We start from the raw sequence: 17,622 nt of genomic DNA, 5'->3' as shown, positions 1-17,622 counted from the left end.
CCCTGAGTCAAGGGTAGGATACCCATGCTCTAGAAAGTAAGTCGGGACTGGAACTTTTATCTGTATAACTTGAGAGTGTACAGCTCTAAATAACCTGTCCCCTCCTCTCTCGTCCTCCGTGCAGCCCTGAAGCCAGTGGGTCTACACACCACGTATCAGCTGGGTTCTCTGATGGCATGGACACTGCTCGGGGCGTAGTGCGGCACTGGAACGCACAGCTGGCCCCTGCGCTCCCTCCACACACCAGTGGCCTCATTACAATTGGTGGCCCATGAAGTGGGGGGGGGGCCACACCGTGGTGGTGCCTGGGCACCCACTTCACCGCCTTTCTTCTGTCCATCTTTGTGCAACGACTGGCAGGGATCTGGGCAGCCGTGGCTGCACTGCTGGCCTGGAAGCCCTGAACTCTGGTGGTCATCTAACTGGCCAACACTGGCTACAAGTCCATGTACAGCAGCAACTGGTTCATCCTCCAGGTGAACGGGCTCCTCTGAGCTGCCTTTGCTGACCACATGGGCTTCGTGGACGCCTGGGAAATGACCTCCAGCCTGGCCCTGCATGACAGCATCCACCTGGAGAGGCTCATCGTCCACAAGTTGGACTTCCTCCTTTCTTTCCTCTCCCCAACCTGAGTGCTTCTGTCCATCCTGGGGCTGTGTGAATGGAGGGCCCAGGCTCGGGGACCCAGTTGTGAAGAGGACCACAGCCACAATAGGACTTCTGGGATAAGGGCAGGTCCATCAAGCTCTCTCACCTGGAAGACGGCAATGGCTTTCGATCTAGTCCAGCCCATTCTATTGTTGCCCCACTCCAACCCTTTCTCCACTCAGAACAAGAGTGGTTATTTTAAAACATAAATGAGACCAGGTCAACGGCCTGGTCTTTTGTATCAGTATAAAGCCAAAGCCTTCTATCTCAGGACAAATCCAAACCCCTAACCATGGTTACCAAGGCCTTGCAAGATGGCGCTAACTCTGTGGGCTTATTTATTGCCACTCTTCCCCAGCGTCCTGCAACCCAACCCCAAGGTCCTCTTGCTGCTCAAGTAGGTCAAGCCTGCCTCGGGGCCTTTATACCTGCTATTCCAGTGCCTGGAATGCCCCTCTCCCAGACCTCCACGTGGCCAGCTTTTTCTCATTCAGTTCTCTCATCAAACATCACCTCGGAGGCTTTTCCTGACCACTCTCCCACCCCAGTACTCTATACCCTTCTTACACTGCTTTTTCTGCATATCAGTAACCAGAACCCGTAATTATTTGGTTTACTACTATTATTATTTACCTGTCTCCTTGAGTTTGTCTGGCTTGCTCACTGCTGTATCCCCGTGACCTCAAGCCGTGCTTGAGACATTGCAGATGTGTTAAGCAGCATTCATTGAACGAATTAATAACTTAAAGTCAGATGATGAGAATGATACCTGTCTGCCCTGCACCTTCTCTCAGCAAGCTGCCTCCTCTGAGAAACAGGCGATGTATCGCCAAAGTGTCCCCTTGTTGCACTTGCTGGATTATATCTGCATGATTATCACTATGAACGCTTCACATTTACATTTAGGGCAGTATGATTTTTTTTCTTTTTTCTTGGAGAATAGTTGAAGGGCAGTATGATTTTCAATGCAGTTTCTACTTTTATTTTGGAAGACTCTCCCAAGAACATTCTCCCATTTTACTAATGAAGCCCGAGAGGTGGCACACAGCTGAGCCAGTCCTTGGTCCTAGTGACCCTGGTGACAGCTGTGGCAAAATTACTCTGTGCTCGCTGGAAAACTGGCCTCCTGGAAGGGCTGGAAGTGACAACCCATGACTCCTCTCTGACACATCCTCTCGTGTCCTGGACGTCAGTTTCTTGTCTGGGGGTGGGGGGCTGGGGTCCCTGAAAGGAATCCAGTCAAGACTGGGGTTTATCGGTGCACCGTGGGCTCCTTGTCTCCGATCACGAGATCTGGCCGGCTGTTCCTCAGACCCTCTGTCTCTGGCGCCGAGGTTTCCCTGATCACCCTAAAGGGGGCTCCGTGACCAGGCACGACCACGTCGGCAGTGCCTAGGACCCTCTTCCGGCTGTGCTCCTGGGACACCGGGTCTTCGCTCAGCGCCTGCCACGAGTCCTCGTCCCCATCACGTTCAAACACATCGCCCACTACCATGACGGTACCCAGGGCCGTGCCAGCCACCATCACGCTCACGTCCCGCTGGCCACCATGGCCGGGCGTGGCCCACACCTCGAGTCCCGGACCCAACCGCAGAGGCTGCTCCTCAGCCAGCCCGTGGGGGAGGTAGCGGCCCCCGGGGAGGCAAAAGTCGTGCGAGACCAGCAGGGCCGCCGCGGGAAACAGCCCCAGGTTCCCGATGTGGTCCGAGTGTCCGTGGGTCCCCACCACCAGAGTCACATCTCCCGGGGCCACGCCCTGCCCCGCCAGGGCCCCCAGGAGCGCCTCTCGAGCCCAGGGCCCCGCGGTGTCCACTAGGATGGGGCCACGGGCCGCCTCCTCCAGGGCGGTCTTCGCCTCGTAGCCCTCGGGCGGGGGCTCTCGGTGGCCGGAGGCCGGGCCCCAGGCCTGGGGCATAACAAGGGTCACGGAGCCGTCGGCGCGCACGGCGTCGCCGACCCCCTCGGGCTCCGCGTAGCCCTGCAGCAGAACCACCACAGAAAAGGCGTCGCCGGGCACCCGCAGAGGAGACTCCCCGAGCAGCGGCTCGGTGCGCACTAGACCGCTCATGGCCGGAGAGGGACGGGCTGGGGAAAGGAAGTGGGGCCTTTGGCGACTGTCCGCTCCCTTCGGGTTTCCACACTCGCCCAGCCTCCGCGGAGTGAATCTCAGTTCGTTGCCACCCCTCTCACACCCTTAAGTTGGCATCGCCCAACTGAACTTCGGCGAGAATGCGCTCGTCCCTCAGCGTCTTCGGCCACCACCCCGCTCGCGTGTGAGGTCCTCAACCGCCACCCTCCGGAGATAACGTTGTTATTTTCTTCATTCTAACCGGCGCCGCTCTCTACCTTGGACCTAGTTTTAGCGCCTCTTAGGTCTTGCCTCACCCTGAGGAAAGAGACACCGGAAAAGCGCGTGGGAGTTTGTCCTCTGCGAGCTCCCGTCACCCAAGTATGGCGGCCCAGGCGTCGCCGCGCACGTAACTTAATTCCGTCGCGTTTTCAGGCATGCGCGGACCGCGGCTGCGCAGTCCCAAGCCTGAAACCCGTCTCAGCTCGCTGATCCGTGCCACCCTCCTTGGGCTGCAAAACTACAAAGCACCGGTAGCTTTTAACAGGATGGCGACCAACGGCCCTATTCACTGGGCGCTGCCGTACCGTACTGATATTTAAAAAAAAGTTTACTAGCGTTATAGAAAATTTGGCACCTTTGATATTACGTGGTGGCCCCGCAGTGAAATTAATATGAAGTAGACCAAGTGTCTACCCCACCTAACTTATCAATATTACCCCGTCCCCATCCAGTGTCCCCTTCCCGTTCACAGACTGTTGGCATGTAGCCTCCTAGACGCCGGCAGCGTGTATAGGTCGTAGAGAGAATGTCCATTCTGCTTCTTTGTTATAAGAGTCTAAAAACAGATCCTCGAGGGGCAAAGTGACTTTGCCAAGGTCCACTGCTTCTAAGCCATGTTGACCTCTGGGTCCGGTGGGGAGTAGCGGACATATTTAAATATCTCAATACTGTCACCACACACACCTGACAAGGGGATAAATGGCAGGTAGAGGACTCATCTGTCGGCACCGGGCTTCCACCTACTGCGCCCACCTTTCTCCCCATAGCTATGCGATGCTGCACCAGCAGGATCCTGCCTGAGACTACATGGGAGAGAAGAGCTACACGCTCTAGGGTGGGGTCACTCACACATACACACACTCTGAAAGCTGTGGGGCAGGGAGCGCTCAGACTTCAGAGGGTTCCTCTCCAAGACCCCTGTTCCTCCTGGGGGCTCAAAGGCAAAGGTCAGAGTTCCTCTGGGTCATGCTTGGGGTGGCCTGGTGTGTTAGTCACCTCCTCCTCCTCCTTTTCTGTCTTCTCTTGCCCATCTGTGATCTTCTCCTTTCCAGTCCAAGTTTCCTGTAGACATGCTAGGTTGGGTGATAGAAAACAATTTAGATATTGGTCCTGGGGAGAGGGAAGGTTGTGGCCTGGCGAGAAAGGGGCCAGCCCCCAGGCTTACCAGTTTCAGTAGCTCGGAGCACATGATCTTCACAGAGAAAATGCTGTAGGGGCTGCTCCTGATGGTGGAAATACCAGTCTCCCACGACGTCTTCAAACTCCTCCAGCATCGTCTCACACTGGTCAGGTAGAAAGGTCAGAAGGGTATCTGCTCTGCTGGCCTCTGCAGACCCTCCTCTCTGCTCTTCACTCCCTGTCTCCCCACCCCACTTCGGAAAGGCAGGGAACCAGGAGGTTACACTTGGCTTATTAGATGTGTGATCCTCATTCATTCAACAGACATTTACCAGCACCTACTCTGTCAAGTAAGTTATTATACTCCGAGTCTCAGTTCCTTGCCTGTAAAATGGGAAGTGGTAATAGTACCTACCACATCAGGTTGTTGTGAGGGTAAATTGAGGCAGCAGCTGGAAAGTATGTGGCCCCAAGTCGGGCACACAGTAGGTGCTCAGTAAGTGGCAGTATATATCATTAGCCTCCATTATTACTTCTTGATATGCTCCTGGGCCCACTTCAGTCAATGGCAGAGTTCCTGCTCTGCTCAAAGATGGACCTCCTTAGGATCTAGCTCCCCTCTCAGGTTCCCTTCTCACCTTCCCGGGCAGTGCAGTATCTTATCCTACCTGCTTCTTGAGGAACGTGACCTCCACACTGGGCTCATCCCACAGCTCCAAAGGGATCCCCAGATCCACCTTCACCCCCTTCTGCACCAGGCCTTTCAGCGTTGCCATGGTCTGACTCTGCCCCTGAGAGATGGGAATTTGAGGTCAGCCCAGGCCACTGCCCTGCCTCCTCCCCTTTTTGCCATATCAGCTTTGTCAACTACTGGAGACCCCGGTGAGTTCCATAGAGATGAGGTGAGGGAGTCTACGATGGGGAGGGGACACTCCAGAGCTGGGGGGAGCTGGGCAGACATCGTGAGGACCTCAGGGGGTACAGGTTGTAGTTTCTGAGAGATGGGATCCTGCCCTGGAGAAGAGTCTGACCTTGGCATATCTCAGTGAGCCCTTGCGCTCGGCATGAACACTGTAGTCCAGGATCCGCTCACATAAATTCTCCAAGGCCTCTTCCAGCCTTGTCTCTCTGTGGGAAGAGGGGAAACAAAGACTCCCTGGATGCTATGGGCGCTCCCAGGGCTCCTTCGGGGATTGGAAGGTGGAAGAACACCAAGAAGAACTCACGAAACACTGTAAGGGATGTGTCTCTTCCTCTTGCCTGTGTCCAGCACCTGCCCCAGCTCCAGCACCTCTCGAGATCGGCCAGTGCGACTCAGCTCTTCCTGTAGCTCCAGGCTCAGCAGTTTACATACTAGATGTCCAAGGGGACGTGAAAGACAAACAAACGTACCAGCAACTCATTCGGCAGATAAGCAAAGGCAGCAGAGCACAATGGTTATGGGTGCAGGCTCTGGAGCCAGCCTGGCAAGGCTGGAATCCTGACTCAGCCACTTAGTAGCTGGGTGACAATCCTGCTGTGCCTTGGTTTCTTCACCTCTAAAATGAAGATAATAATAGTACCTCCCTCACAGGGGTGTGGTGAGGATTAAATCAATCAATCTATGTAAAGCCCCAAGAATAGTGCCTGGCACGTGGTGAGCACTGCCTAAGTGTTTGGTGTTTTCTGCAGTTATTTGTTGAGCCCCTTCTGGATGCACAATAGCAACACAGAGAGCAGTAAGACCCATGATATATCCACAGGACATTGCCAATGTCTCTGGGGATAGATAAAAATATGATGACAATATTGTGTAATGGACTCTATCAAGAGACTTAATCTCACTAGGAAATGCAAAATTCATTCAATGTTCATTCATGGACTTCCTACTAGCCTACGATTTCCTCAAGGATGAGCATTGTGTCTCTTCCACCACTGTCTTCCCAGCACCAGTGGGTCCCAAGAAAAGGACAGGCCTATACAGAAGTGCCAAGCAAACTAAACACAGGGGCAAGGAGCAAAAGTGTCCCAACTGTGCCTATGGCACTATGCTAAGGATACACAGGGAGACACAGGTACTCTCCTTCCCTCCAATGCAGTGGGAGGTGACAGATAAGGAAGGAGGCTTCCAAAGGAGGTGACATTTAAACTGGGTCTTGAAGAACCAAATACAGAAGGGCAAGGATCATTCCAGGCAAAGGAAAAAAACAATGTGCAAAGGCAGAGAGGTGTGAGAGGATGAGGCAGGCTCAGTGACCACTGAGGGGTTCAATATGGCTGAAGCATGGGCACTTTGGGGATGGGAGGTGGGGTATGGAAATGTAAGAAAGATGGAGGCCAGACCACAAACACTTGGATGCTATGCCAAAAACCGTTGGCTGTAGTCTAATCACAGCAGGAGGCCTGAAGAGGTGTTAAAGCAAGGACATACACAATTGAGCCTGTGTTTAGAAAAACTGACAGGTGTAGGGGGTTAAGAGAAAGGACACAAATGAAAGGAGAGGAGAGATGAGGACCAAGTCAGGAGGAATATTGCTACTGAAATGCAGCGTGGAGTGAGGCGAAGGGGAAAAGAATTCAGGAAGAAATTAAAGCAAGGGAGGCAACAAACCAGGGGACCAGGGCACTCTGAAGTGCCCCTTCCCAGCTGGGCCCCATAGGTGATACAGCCACAGAAGATGCTGCTCACTGTAAAATTCATACAGTGCACACCCTCTGCAAAACCTCACAATTATGGGGAACCTCTCCCAGTTGTGTGGCCTCCTCTTTCTTTTATGAGCTTCAAAGGCTGATGTACTCACTCCCAAACCCCTCAGGAGGGCATGGGGCCTATAATTTGGGAGCGTCTCCGCCGGGGTGGAGCAGAGGATGTCCACAGGTAATGAGCCTGACACCTCACTCCTGCAGTCTCTTCAGATTTAGGTCTGGTGGCATGGAGGAGACACACACACACACACACACACACACACACACACACGATGCTCAGTAAAGTGGTCGGTCCTGGGCCGATAGTCTCTGCACTACAATTCCCACAAACCATTGGGAGGCCCCAACCAGCAAGAAAAAGCGGGCTCCCTCTGGATGTCTCATGGGAATTGTAGTGCCATAGTTTTGGGGTAGCGCTATGCGTTCCCTCCGTTGACCCCATTCGAATTCCACCAGGCTCCATCAGAACCTCCCTCAGGTCCTAAAGGAGGTCAGGTGACCCACCCATCACGGTCCATTTGGTCTGGCCCAGACGGAGGTGGGGCAGAGGGATGCGAATAGGGGCTACTCCCTTTAGATACCTTCGCATTTGCTGGGCAAGCGTTCTGTGTCATCGTCCTCCTCCTTCGGCGTCCCAGACACAGTCAAAATGAAAAGCAACATTGCCAACCGCACAGGTCCCATGACCAAGTGCCGTCCGCAGCCAACCACCTCCTGCCTTCAAACCAACTTCGGTCAGGCAGCGGGCCCTTTAAATCCCAAGGCTGTCGGCTGCAACTTTAACCCGGCCTGGCATGGGAAGCGCAAGCGCAGTGCCGGCTCGAAGAGGGCGGGGCTGCGCGGCGCTGTGGGTTTCCTCGCCTGATTTTGTGGCACCTCCCAAAGGTCCTGGCTGCCGGATAGTGAAGGAATAAACTGAAGTAATTACAGCAAGAGGGTGTGCTCCTTACACGTAGGCACAGAGACAGCATTTTAATATAATTTCAGGCCGTGAACCTAGGGGTCTTATTCCGGCTCGTGGAAGGGGCAGTGCCCTGCTCTCGGTCTCTGCCAGGAACTGCTCCTTGAGGGGGCGGGGCCAACATGGCGCCGAGCGCCGGGTGAGCGGCGCTTTGGCGGTGGTGAGAGGCTCTTCCTGTGCTGGGCGCTCGACTGGCGGGGGCGGGTCTGAGTGGTACCCGGGACTAGACCCTTTGAAGGGCCCGTGTGGGGACCCGGAGGAGGACGGTTGGTTGTGTGTCCGTGCGCGTGGGGACTCTGTGTGTTTGCATTGGAGGGATGTTGGGGGCATGAGGTGGGCTTTCTACGCCTTCTTTCTCGCTGTACCCATTGCCTGGGGACCTTAGACCTGCTTCCCTGCTGGGGAAACTGCTACACGGATCTAGGTCAAGTTAATCTTCTGGGAAGCCTTCCTGCCGACTCCACTGACCTGAGGTTTCCTGAGGCCGTGGCGTGTTATTTGAGCCTGTACTGGCAGAGGGTACCGCGGGGTATTGAAGGATTAGTAGGAGTTCGCCAGGGAACTGGGACATGACCGCCTCCTGTATACCCGGCTCCAGGCACAGAGTATGTTGAATAAATGTGTTCCCTGCAGATAAGACTTATAAAAGCGGGGGAGGAGACCTGGGATGGTTTGAGAAGAACTAACTTGTATTTCGCCCCCATCTTCCCGCCCCTCCAACAGGCCCACACCCGCCCTCAACGTACACCTCGCAGTCAGTCCAAAACACTTTTGACATTAGTCTTCCTAATGCCAGCTTGAAGCGAGCCACTTTCCTTTTGGACACAAAGTAGATTCCAAGCTTGGGCTTATATCTTGTTCACTTGATAACAGTGGTACTTGAGGGTTTAGTGAGCACCTAATTCCTAAGCCTTACAGTTCATTCATTTATTCAACAGATATTTATTGAGTATCTAGTGTGTCTCAGGCCCCAGTCCGGGGTCTCAGAATACATCAGTGAACGTAACAAAGATCCCTGTTCACACAGTGCGGGAAGGGGAGATGTGGTGATAAACAATAAGAAATAATACAATATGTATCAGCAGATGTTAAATTCCATGGGAATTTTTTTTAAAAAGCAGAGTGGGGGTGGGGTGCAGTATTAAACAGGGTGATGGGAATAGGCAGCCAGGGAACATCTGGGGAAGAGCATCCCAGGCAGAGGGAATAGAGCAAAGGTTTGAACAGCAAGGAGGACAGTGGGGCTGGATCAACGTGGAAGAAGGAATGAAAGGAGGTCAGAGATGTGGTGGGGAGAGAGTAAATCACGAAGGAGCTTGTAGACCATAATAAGGATTTCGAATTTACACTGTGGCACATTGGGAGCCAGTACAGGGTTTTGAGCAGAGAAATGACCCAATGTAGTTTATTTTTTGACAGAATCACTCTGGTTGCTATGTTGGGAATAGATGTAGGGAGCAAGGATGGAAGCAGGAAGACCTTATCAGGAGGCTATTGAAGTTCCCCAGGGGATAGATGCTGGGGAGCTGGTCACACAGTGGGAGTGGAGGATCAGATTGGATCACCTGGTGGATTTGCTTTGAGGGCTCACATAATGAATGACCGCCTGGATGAATGGTGTTGCTATGAAGATGAGAAGAGCCGAGGCTGGAGCTGGTGGGGTGGGGGTCATCAGGAGTTCAGTTTAGAAGGAATTCTAAGTAGCCAGTTTGATATACAGGTCTGGAGTTAGGAAGGAAGCTCTGGGCTGGGGATATAAATTTGCCATCACCAGCCTATAAGCGATACTGAAAGCTGTGAGAATGGTTGAGGTCACCAAGGGAATAAGTATAGCTCATAGCTGTACAAGGACCAAGCCCAGGGCACTGCAACATCAAGCAGACGAGGAGAAGAGGAGGAACCAGCAGAGGAAACGTAGAGAAAGTGGCCAGTGAAGGAGGAGGAAAACCAAGAGAAGGTGGGGTAGCCGTGGTGTTAAGACAGTGTCTCCAGAAGGTAGTAGGCAACTATGCCCTGTGCTGCTGAGAGGTCGAGGAAGATGGGGAAGGAGATGGGACTTTGGATTTGACAATGTAGAGTCACAATGACCTTGATGAGTGGTTTCAGGCACCTAATGGAGTCAGAAGCCTGACTAGAGTAGGTTCAAGAGGAATTAGAGATAAGACAGCTCTTCCAGGGAGTTTTGTTGCAAAGAGGAGCCAAAAAACCCCAGAGTATCGCTAGTACAGAAAGTGGGATGAAGAAAAGATGGTTTTTTCTTTTTTAATTATCTATTTATTTATTTATTTTTGGCTGTGTTGGGTCTCCATTGCGGCAGCTTCTCTTGTTGCAGAGCACTGGCTCTAGGCACGCGGGCTTCAGTACTTGTGGCTCACGGGCTCAGTACTTGTGGCTTGCGGGCCCTAGAGCGCAGGCTCAATAGTTGTGGCGCACGGGCTTAGTTGCTCTGCGGCCTGTGGGATCTTCCCAGACCAGGGCTCGAACCTGTGTGCCTTGCATTGGCAGGCAGATTCTTAACCACTGCGCCACCAGGGAAGTCCAAGTTGGTTTGTTTTTTTTTTTTTTTTTTTTTTTTGCGGTACGCGGGCCTCTCACTGTCGTGGCCTCTCCCGTTGCAGAGCACAGGCTCCGGACGCGCAGGCTCAGCGGCCATGGCTCACGGGCCCAGCCGCTCCGTGGGATGTGGGATCCTCCTGGACCGGGGCTCGAACCTGTGTGCCTTGCATTGGCAGGCAGATTCTTAACCACTGCGCCACCAGGGAAGTCCAAGGTTTTTTTTTTTTTTTTTTTTTTTTTTTTTGTGGTACGCGGGCCTCTCACTGTCGTGGCCTCTCCCGTTGCAGAGCACAGGCTCCGGACGCGCAGGCTCAGCGGCCATGGCTCACGGGCCCAGCCGCTCCGTGGGATGTGGGATCCTCCCGGACCGGGGCACGAACCCGTGTCCCCTGCATCGGCAGGCAGACTCACAACCACTGCGCCACCAGGGAAGCCCCAAGATTTTTAAAAAATTTTTAATTGTGAAATACACATAACATAAAACGTACCATCTTAACCTTTTTTTTTTTTTTTTTTTTTTGTGGTACGCGGGCCTCTCACTCTTGTGGCCTCTCCCGTTGCGGAGCACAGGCTCCGGATGCGCAGGCTCCGGATGCGCAGGCTCAGCGTCCATGGCTCACGGGCCCAGCTGCTCCGCGGCATGTGGGATCTTCCTGGACTGGGACACGAACCTGTGTCCCCTGCATCGGCAGGCGGACTCTCAACCACTGCGCCACTAGGGAAGCCCCATCTTAACCATTTTTAAGTGTACACGTTAGGGGCATTAAGTACATTCACACCCATCACCACCATCCATCTCCAGAATGCTTTTCATTTTGTAAAACAGAAACTGTACCTATTAAACAATAACTCCCCCTTCTCCCCTTCCCAGCTTCTGGCACTCACCACTCTGCTTTCTGTCTCTATGAATTTGACTACTCGAAGAACCTCATATAATTGGAACCATATAGTATTTATCCTTTTGTGACTGGCTTATTTCACTTAGCACAGTGTTCTCAAGGTTTATTTGTGTTGTGGCGTGTGTCAGAATTTCCTTCCTTTTTTTTTTTTTTTTTTTTTTTTTTTTTTTTTTGCGGTACGCGGGCCTCTCACTGCTGTGGCCTCTCCCGTTGCGGAGCACAGGCTCCGGACGCACAAGCTCAGCAGCCATGGCTCACGGGCCCAGCTGCTCCGCGGCATGTGGGAACCTCCCGGACCGGGGCACGAACCCATGTCCCCTGCACCGGCAGGCGGACTCTCAACCACTGCGCCACCAGGGAAGCCCTTTCCTTCCTTTTTAAGGCTGAAAAATATTCCATGGTATGGGTGGACCACTGTTTTGTTTTTGAAGATGGGAGAAATAACTGCATTTTGTAGGGCTAATGGGAGTAATCTGCTAGGTCGAGGAATTGACGATGATGCAGGGAGGTGGGGGAATGCTGGAGGGATGCTTGAGTTGGGGAGGGGCATGACCAGAATCTCTACAGTGAAAGGGAAGGCAGAGCATGTGGGCGCCGGTGCTGCTCAGTCGGTGGACATGGTGGTGGGAGCCTGGGGAGGTCTCTTCTGATGGCCAAAAATCAGGGAGGAGTAGAGGTGTCAGATGAGACAGAAGGAACCTGGGTGCACTGAAATGTAGGACCATCAGGCAGCATTAAGGGCCCGTTTGAAGTTCGTGGCCATGAAAAAAGTGCACATTGGTCAGGATGGTTGTGCATTTTCTCATCACGTTCAATTGTAAGGGCATATAGGCTCAGACAGGGAGAGTTGTTTTTAACCAATGTTGTATTCTTGTCAAGTGTGAATAATGATGCATGACGGAGCAAGACACATGAAAGCAGGCACATTAACAACCTTAGGGAAAAAAGATGCTTTCCACATTTTACAGAGAAGAAACCCAAAGCTGGGAGAATTTAAGTAGCTTGCCCAGGTAACATAGCTAGGTAGTGCTGGGGCTGGGATTTAAACTGAGAGCTGAGATCATTCCACTATACCTCACTTGTACTGTGCCTGGCATAGAATCAGCTCGATAAATTGTGTCGAATTGGGTCCAAGTGCTACCTCCTCCTGTTCAGCTGGTGCTGCTCGCGTGGGGATGGACAAAGGGCACCCCCCCACCCCGAGCCCCTTCCCCCCTCACATCTCCACTGTCCTCCCTTTGTGCGGCCCCTCCTGAACGGACAGCCCCTCTTCTTGGGATATCACTCTCACGTTTCCTCTCACCCCCCTGCCAGGGTCTCCATCTCTCCGCCCTGGGGCATCTTCCTTCAGGGGAGGGGAGGAGGGGCTCCAGAATGGCTGAGGAGAAGAAGCTGAAGCTGAGCAACACCGTCCTGCCCTCGGAGTCCATGAAGGTGGTGGCCGAGTCCATGGGCATCGCTCAGATTCAGGAGGAGACCTGCCAGCTGCTGACAGATGAGGTCAGCTACCGCATCAAGGAGATTGCACAGGTACCCTGGCCTCACTGCACTGTATGGAGGATGCTGCCCAGGCCGCCTTCTTCCCCAGGGTCTCGGGCTGACATCTGTCCTCCCATCCCTAGGATGCCTTGAAGTTCATGCACATGGGGAAGCGGCAGAAGCTCACCACCAGTGACATTGACTACGCACTGAAGCTAAAGAACGTCGAGGTGATGGGAATGCACAGGACTGAGGGGGCAGGGTACTGAGACCTCCCATACGGTACATTTGCCTCAGCCAGACCTGCCTGCTTGGGCTCCTTTCTCATCCCAGTGTCTCTCTCCGTCCTGTTGTAGCCACTGTATGGCTTCCACGCTCAGGAGTTCATTCCTTTCCGTTTCGCCTCTGGTGGCGGCCGGGAGCTTTACTTCTACGAGGAGAAGGAGGTTGATCTGAGCGACATCATCAATACCCCTCTGCCCCGAGTGCCCCTGGATGTCTGCCTCAAAGGTTGGGGAAGGGGAGGGGAGCAGGGGAAGGAGCAATGCGTAGGGGTATGAGGAAGCACGCCCTCAGTGTGAGGTCCCTTGTGAGGAACAGGAAGGAAAGCACGCGTCCCATAGTGTGGAGTGACTTCCTGATGTCTGCGCTCAGCAGTTCACTTTGACACCTTCCTTCCTTGCAGCTCACTGGCTGAGCATTGAAGGCTGCCAGCCAGCTATTCCAGAGAACCCACCCCCAGGTAACCTCCGTGCCCAGCGTCCAGCACCCACCCCTCTCCCTCCTCCTCCCTTTACATCTCCTGCCTTGACTGCTTTCCCACCAGCTCCCAAAGAGCAGCAGAAGGCTGAGGCCACAGAACCCCTGAAGTCAGCCAAACCGGGCCAGGAGGAAGACGGCCCCTTGAAAGGCAAAGGTCAGGGGGCCACTCCAGCTGATGGCAAAGGTCAGTACTGCTGGGCCAGGCCTCTTGCCCCAAAGCCAGATGGTCATTTGTGAAGTGGGTGAGGTCAGGGCAGAGGGCGAGACCTCAGGCCAGGAGCCCCAGCGAGGATCAAGAAGCCCAAGGGAAGCCGGATCTCCCTGGGTGGGGGAGGGGAGGGTTGAGGTTTGTCTGGTGCTGAGGCCTCCTCTGGAGCTTTCTTTTCTAAACCTGTCTTCCCACTTCACACAGGGAAAGAGAAGAAGGCGCCACCCCTGCTGGAGGGGGCGCCTCTGCGACTGAAGCCCCGAAGCATCCACGAGTTGTCTGTGGAGCAGCAGCTGTACTACAAGGAGATCACAGAAGCCTGCGTGGGCTCGTGTGAGGCCAAGAGAGCGGTGAGGCCCTGCCACCCTCTCCTGGCTTTACCCCTTGGAGGCCACCCGCCCCCCCGCCCAGTGTCGGCCCCTCTTCACTCGCTCCCCTCCCCCCACAGGAGGCTCTGCAGAGCATTGCCACCGATCCGGGGCTCTACCAGATGCTGCCGCGCTTCAGCACCTTCATCTCAGAGGGGGTGAGAGGACGCGGGAGGGGGGCACCTAGGACAAGGTTCTGGGGTGAGGAGGAGGGAGAGGAAGCTCACCGGAAGGGTCCCGCTTCCCCATCGCTTCTCTCCCCCCAACCAGGTGCGCGTGAACGTGGTGCAGAACAACCTGGCCCTGCTCATCTACCTGATGCGCATGGTGAAGGCGCTGATGGACAACCCTACTCTGTATCTAGAGAAATACGTGAGTGGACCTGCCCTCCCACCTCTCATCCCAGGCCCTGGGGACCCTGCCACCACCCACAGGAGGTCATTTGTCAGAATCAGCTGACTCGAGGCTTCTCCCTTAGGTGCATGAGTTGATCCCGGCTGTGATGACCTGCATTGTGAGCAGACAGCTGTGCCTGCGGCCAGATGTGGACAATCACTGGGCGCTCCGGGACTTTGCCGCCCGCCTGGTGGCCCAGATCTGCAAGCATTTCAGCACAACCACTAACAACATCCAGTCCCGAATCACCAAGACCTTCACCAAGGTGAGCCGTTTCCCATCACTACCCGGGGTTGTCACCAGAACAATGAGAGCTTCACTCAAACCAGTGTGGCTGCAGGAAATGATGCTGAAAACCGGGGGCAAGAGGACAGGGGGATGGGGACTGGGACTTGAGCTGCATCTGCAGTGTCTTTTTTTTTTTTTCTAATTGTGTGATTCCATTAAAGTTCAAAAACCAGAAGAACTAATCTCTGGTGGTAGAGGTCAGAATAGCGGCTACTTTGGGGAGGACAGGGTGGCTGGGAAGGAGCTGTCATGTCTTAATGGTCTACAAGGAAAATGTGTGTATGAGAGACTTTGGTCTTTAGTAGTTAGCTTTTCACACCCCTTTATTTGGGTTTATTTTCCATCCCCTTACAGAGCTGGGTGGATGAGAAGACCCCGTGGACAACACGCTACGGCTCCATCGCAGGCCTGGCAGAGCTGGGACATGATGTTAGGCCCCAGCGGAGGGGAGCCCTGGGGGAGGGGAGGGATCGTGAGGTCAGAGTGGGCAACAGCCCCCTGACCCGGGAGACCCTGTGGTGACCCCAGGGCCCCAGCTTCTCCCCTTCTCTTCCAACAGGTGATTAAGACTCTGATTCTGCCGCGGCTACAGCAGGAGGGGGAGCGGATCCGCGGGGTCCTGGACGGCCCAGTACTGAGCAACATCGACCGCATAGGGGCTGACCACGTGCAGAGCCTCCTCCTGGTGACAAAGCCCCGCCCCCACCCTCCCCCACTTCTTCCCGCTGATCCCCCTCTCCACCCCCCACCACACACACACAAGGACGATGTTTAGCAAACATACAGCATCCTCCATTCATCTCTCCCACCTTCGCCTCTTACGTTCAGGGCACACCACAGAGTCCCATATTGTTTGCAGCTGGAAAAACTGAGGCACTAAGGGGTTAAGTAAGAAATAAGAGTCTTAACTCTCAGCCTGTGACTTCAAGCCTGCACTGACCCTGATGCTTCTGCACCACTCTGGCCCATTCTGTGCAAGGCACATGCCCTGTGGACTGGCTGGCCCTTAGATAGCACCAGTGTAATTACTCAGCAAGTTCTCCACTCCCACCAGCTGGTGCCCAAGTTCTCTATGAAGAAAAACCACAGCAGGGCTTCCCTGGTGGCGCAGTGGTTGAGGGTCCGCCTGCCGATGCAGGGGACACGGGTTCGTGCCCCGGTCTGGGAGGACCCCACATGCCGCGGAGTGGCTGGGCCCGTGAGCCATGGCCGCTGAGCCTGCGCGTCCGGAGCCTGTGCTCCGCAACGGGAGAGGCCATAACAGTGAGAGGCCCGCGTACCGCTAAAACAAAAACAAAAACAAAACCCCACAGCATTCCTTACACACTGATAACCCAGCACAGCCTGGCTTCCAGCAGGAACACACTGAACTAGTGGGTGACCTCCTTTCTCACCCCTTCCCCCGTCATGATTCTCAGAGTCACTGCCCTCCCTCTACCTGGCTGCTCTTTGCTTTCTCTCTGCAGAAACACTGTGCCCCTGTTCTGGCAAAGCTGCGCCCACCGCCTGACAATCAAGATGCCTATCGGGCAGAATTTGGGTCCCTCGGGCCCCTCCTCTGTTCCCACGTTGTCAAGGCCCGGGCCCAGGCTGCTCTGCAGGCTCAGCAGGTCAACAGGACCACTCTGACCATCACTCAGGTCAGTACAGGGTCCGGGGAGGACAGATGAGCAAGTGGTAAGGTGAAATGAAGAAAAACACGGCGGTGGTTCCCATCCAGGCGGGACTCACAGACACCACGTACTCGGGCACACACACTGACTTTTGTAAAACACAGCCCCCGAGTCAGCCATCTTTGGGGGTGTCTAGGCCCCCTTTGTGATGATGTCCCAAACCCAGTGAGACCCACTGAGGAACAAGAGGAGCCCTTCTTTTCATAGCTGGTATTTTTCGTAGATGGTGACGTTTTCTTCCTGCTGCTTCTTCCTACAGCCCCGGCCCACGCTGACCCTCTCACAGGCCCCCCAGCCTGGCCCTCGGACCCCTGGCTTGCTGAAGGTCCCTGGCTCCATTGCGCTGCCTGTCCAGACACTGGTGTCTGCTCGAGCTGCTGCCCCGCCTCAGCCCTCCCCTCCCCCAACCAAGTTCATTGTCATGTCATCATCCTCCAGCGCCTCATCCACCCAACAGGTATGTGGAGCCGTGTGGGACCAGGGATGGTGGGGACTGTGTCACCATGTCACTGATTATTTGGTTGGAGCAAGGGAAGTATCCCCCGGCCTCGGGTGTGGGAAGAGTGCAAGGCAAGCGGCACTGCCTTTCTCCCCGCCCAGGTCCTGTCCCTCAGCACCTCGGCCCCTGGCTCAGGCTCCACCACTACCTCTCCTGTCACCACCACCGTCCCCAGCGTGCAGCCCATCGTCAAGCTGGTCTCCACCGCCACAAGTGCGCCCCCCAGCACTGCCCCCTCTGGTCCTGGCAGTGTCCAGAAGTACATCGTGGTCTCTCTTCCCCCCACAGGGGAGGGCAAAGGAGGCCCCACCTCCCATCCTTCTCCAGCCCCTCCCCCGACCTCAGCCCCCTCCCCGCTTGGGGTCAGCGCCCTATGTGGGGGGAAACCGGAAGCTGGGGAGAGCCCCCCTCCAGCTCCAGGGACTCCGAAGGCTAATGGCTCACAGCCCCCCGGATCTGGCTCCCCTCCGCCTGCACCCTGATGCTGTCGCGCGTCTGCTGACCGTCTTCTCTCCCCTGTATTCTCTCTCTCTCATTCACACACACACACACACGCTGGATGGAAGGAAATAGTAGTCAGCTTCCCCCACGTGACTTTCTCTTTCAGTATTGTACAGTCAGTTCCTCAGAATAAAAGTTTGATTTTTAAATTGTGATCCACCTCTGTCCTTCCTGGGTCAGATCCCACGGATGGGCGGTCGAACCCATGGAGCCCCCCTGCTCTCTAGGAC

At 54.7% G+C, this 17,622-nt stretch overlaps 3 protein-coding genes across 11 annotated transcripts in view; 1 reads left to right on the top strand and 2 right to left on the bottom strand.

Annotated features, from left to right (window-relative positions):
- MBLAC1 (metallo-beta-lactamase domain containing 1) overlaps nt 1-3,212 on the bottom strand; it is a 42,023-nt gene extending 38,811 nt beyond the window's left edge. For both annotated transcript variants that reach the window (XM_081257419.1, XM_081257420.1), the window contains exon 1: nt 1,282-3,212. In XM_081257419.1, coding sequence (XP_081113545.1) covers nt 1,901-2,716 — 816 coding nt within the window. In that variant the 5' untranslated portion in view covers nt 2,717-3,212 and the 3' untranslated portion in view covers nt 1,282-1,900. The remainder of the gene's footprint in view (nt 1-1,281) is intronic.
- A 96-nt stretch (nt 3,213-3,308) lies between these two features.
- Nucleotides 3,309-7,593, bottom strand: CNPY4 (canopy FGF signaling regulator 4). Its single transcript, XM_081257421.1, has 6 exons — nt 7,384-7,593; nt 5,344-5,470; nt 5,149-5,245; nt 4,786-4,908; nt 4,164-4,281; nt 3,309-4,071 (listed from the first exon to the last, which is right to left on the bottom strand). The coding sequence occupies exons 1-6, from the start codon at nt 7,484-7,486 to the stop codon at nt 3,947-3,949; spliced, it is 693 nt and encodes a 230-aa protein (XP_081113547.1). The 5' UTR covers nt 7,487-7,593; the 3' UTR covers nt 3,309-3,946.
- A 268-nt stretch (nt 7,594-7,861) lies between these two features.
- On the top strand, nt 7,862-17,541 carry TAF6 (TATA-box binding protein associated factor 6). 8 transcript variants are annotated; one of them, XM_081255386.1, is made up of 16 exons: nt 7,862-7,902; nt 8,188-8,368; nt 12,533-12,748; nt 12,841-12,927; nt 13,054-13,207; nt 13,383-13,439; nt 13,524-13,643; nt 13,872-14,017; nt 14,116-14,193; nt 14,306-14,407; nt 14,514-14,696; nt 15,074-15,148; nt 15,279-15,404; nt 16,186-16,359; nt 16,652-16,849; nt 16,993-17,541. In XM_081255386.1, the coding sequence occupies exons 2-16, from the start codon at nt 8,333-8,335 to the stop codon at nt 17,371-17,373; spliced, it is 2,133 nt and encodes a 710-aa protein (XP_081111512.1). In that variant the 5' UTR covers nt 7,862-7,902; nt 8,188-8,332; the 3' UTR covers nt 17,374-17,541. The 8 variants fall into 8 exon arrangements, with proteins under 8 accessions (XP_081111512.1, XP_081111514.1, XP_081111509.1 ...); XM_081255383.1 differs by having other exon boundaries at nt 7,875-7,923; XM_081255385.1 differs by lacking the exon at nt 7,862-7,902 and adding an exon at nt 7,933-8,029.
- The last annotated feature ends 81 nt before the right edge of the window (nt 17,542-17,622 follow it).

Source organism: Mesoplodon bidens (genome assembly GCF_964165515.1).
Source record: "Mesoplodon bidens genome assembly, chromosome: 15".
Lineage (NCBI taxonomy): Eukaryota > Metazoa > Chordata > Mammalia > Artiodactyla > Ziphiidae > Mesoplodon > Mesoplodon bidens.
Note: the sequence above shows the minus strand (reverse complement) of the source record. Positions and strands in the feature narration are given on the sequence as shown.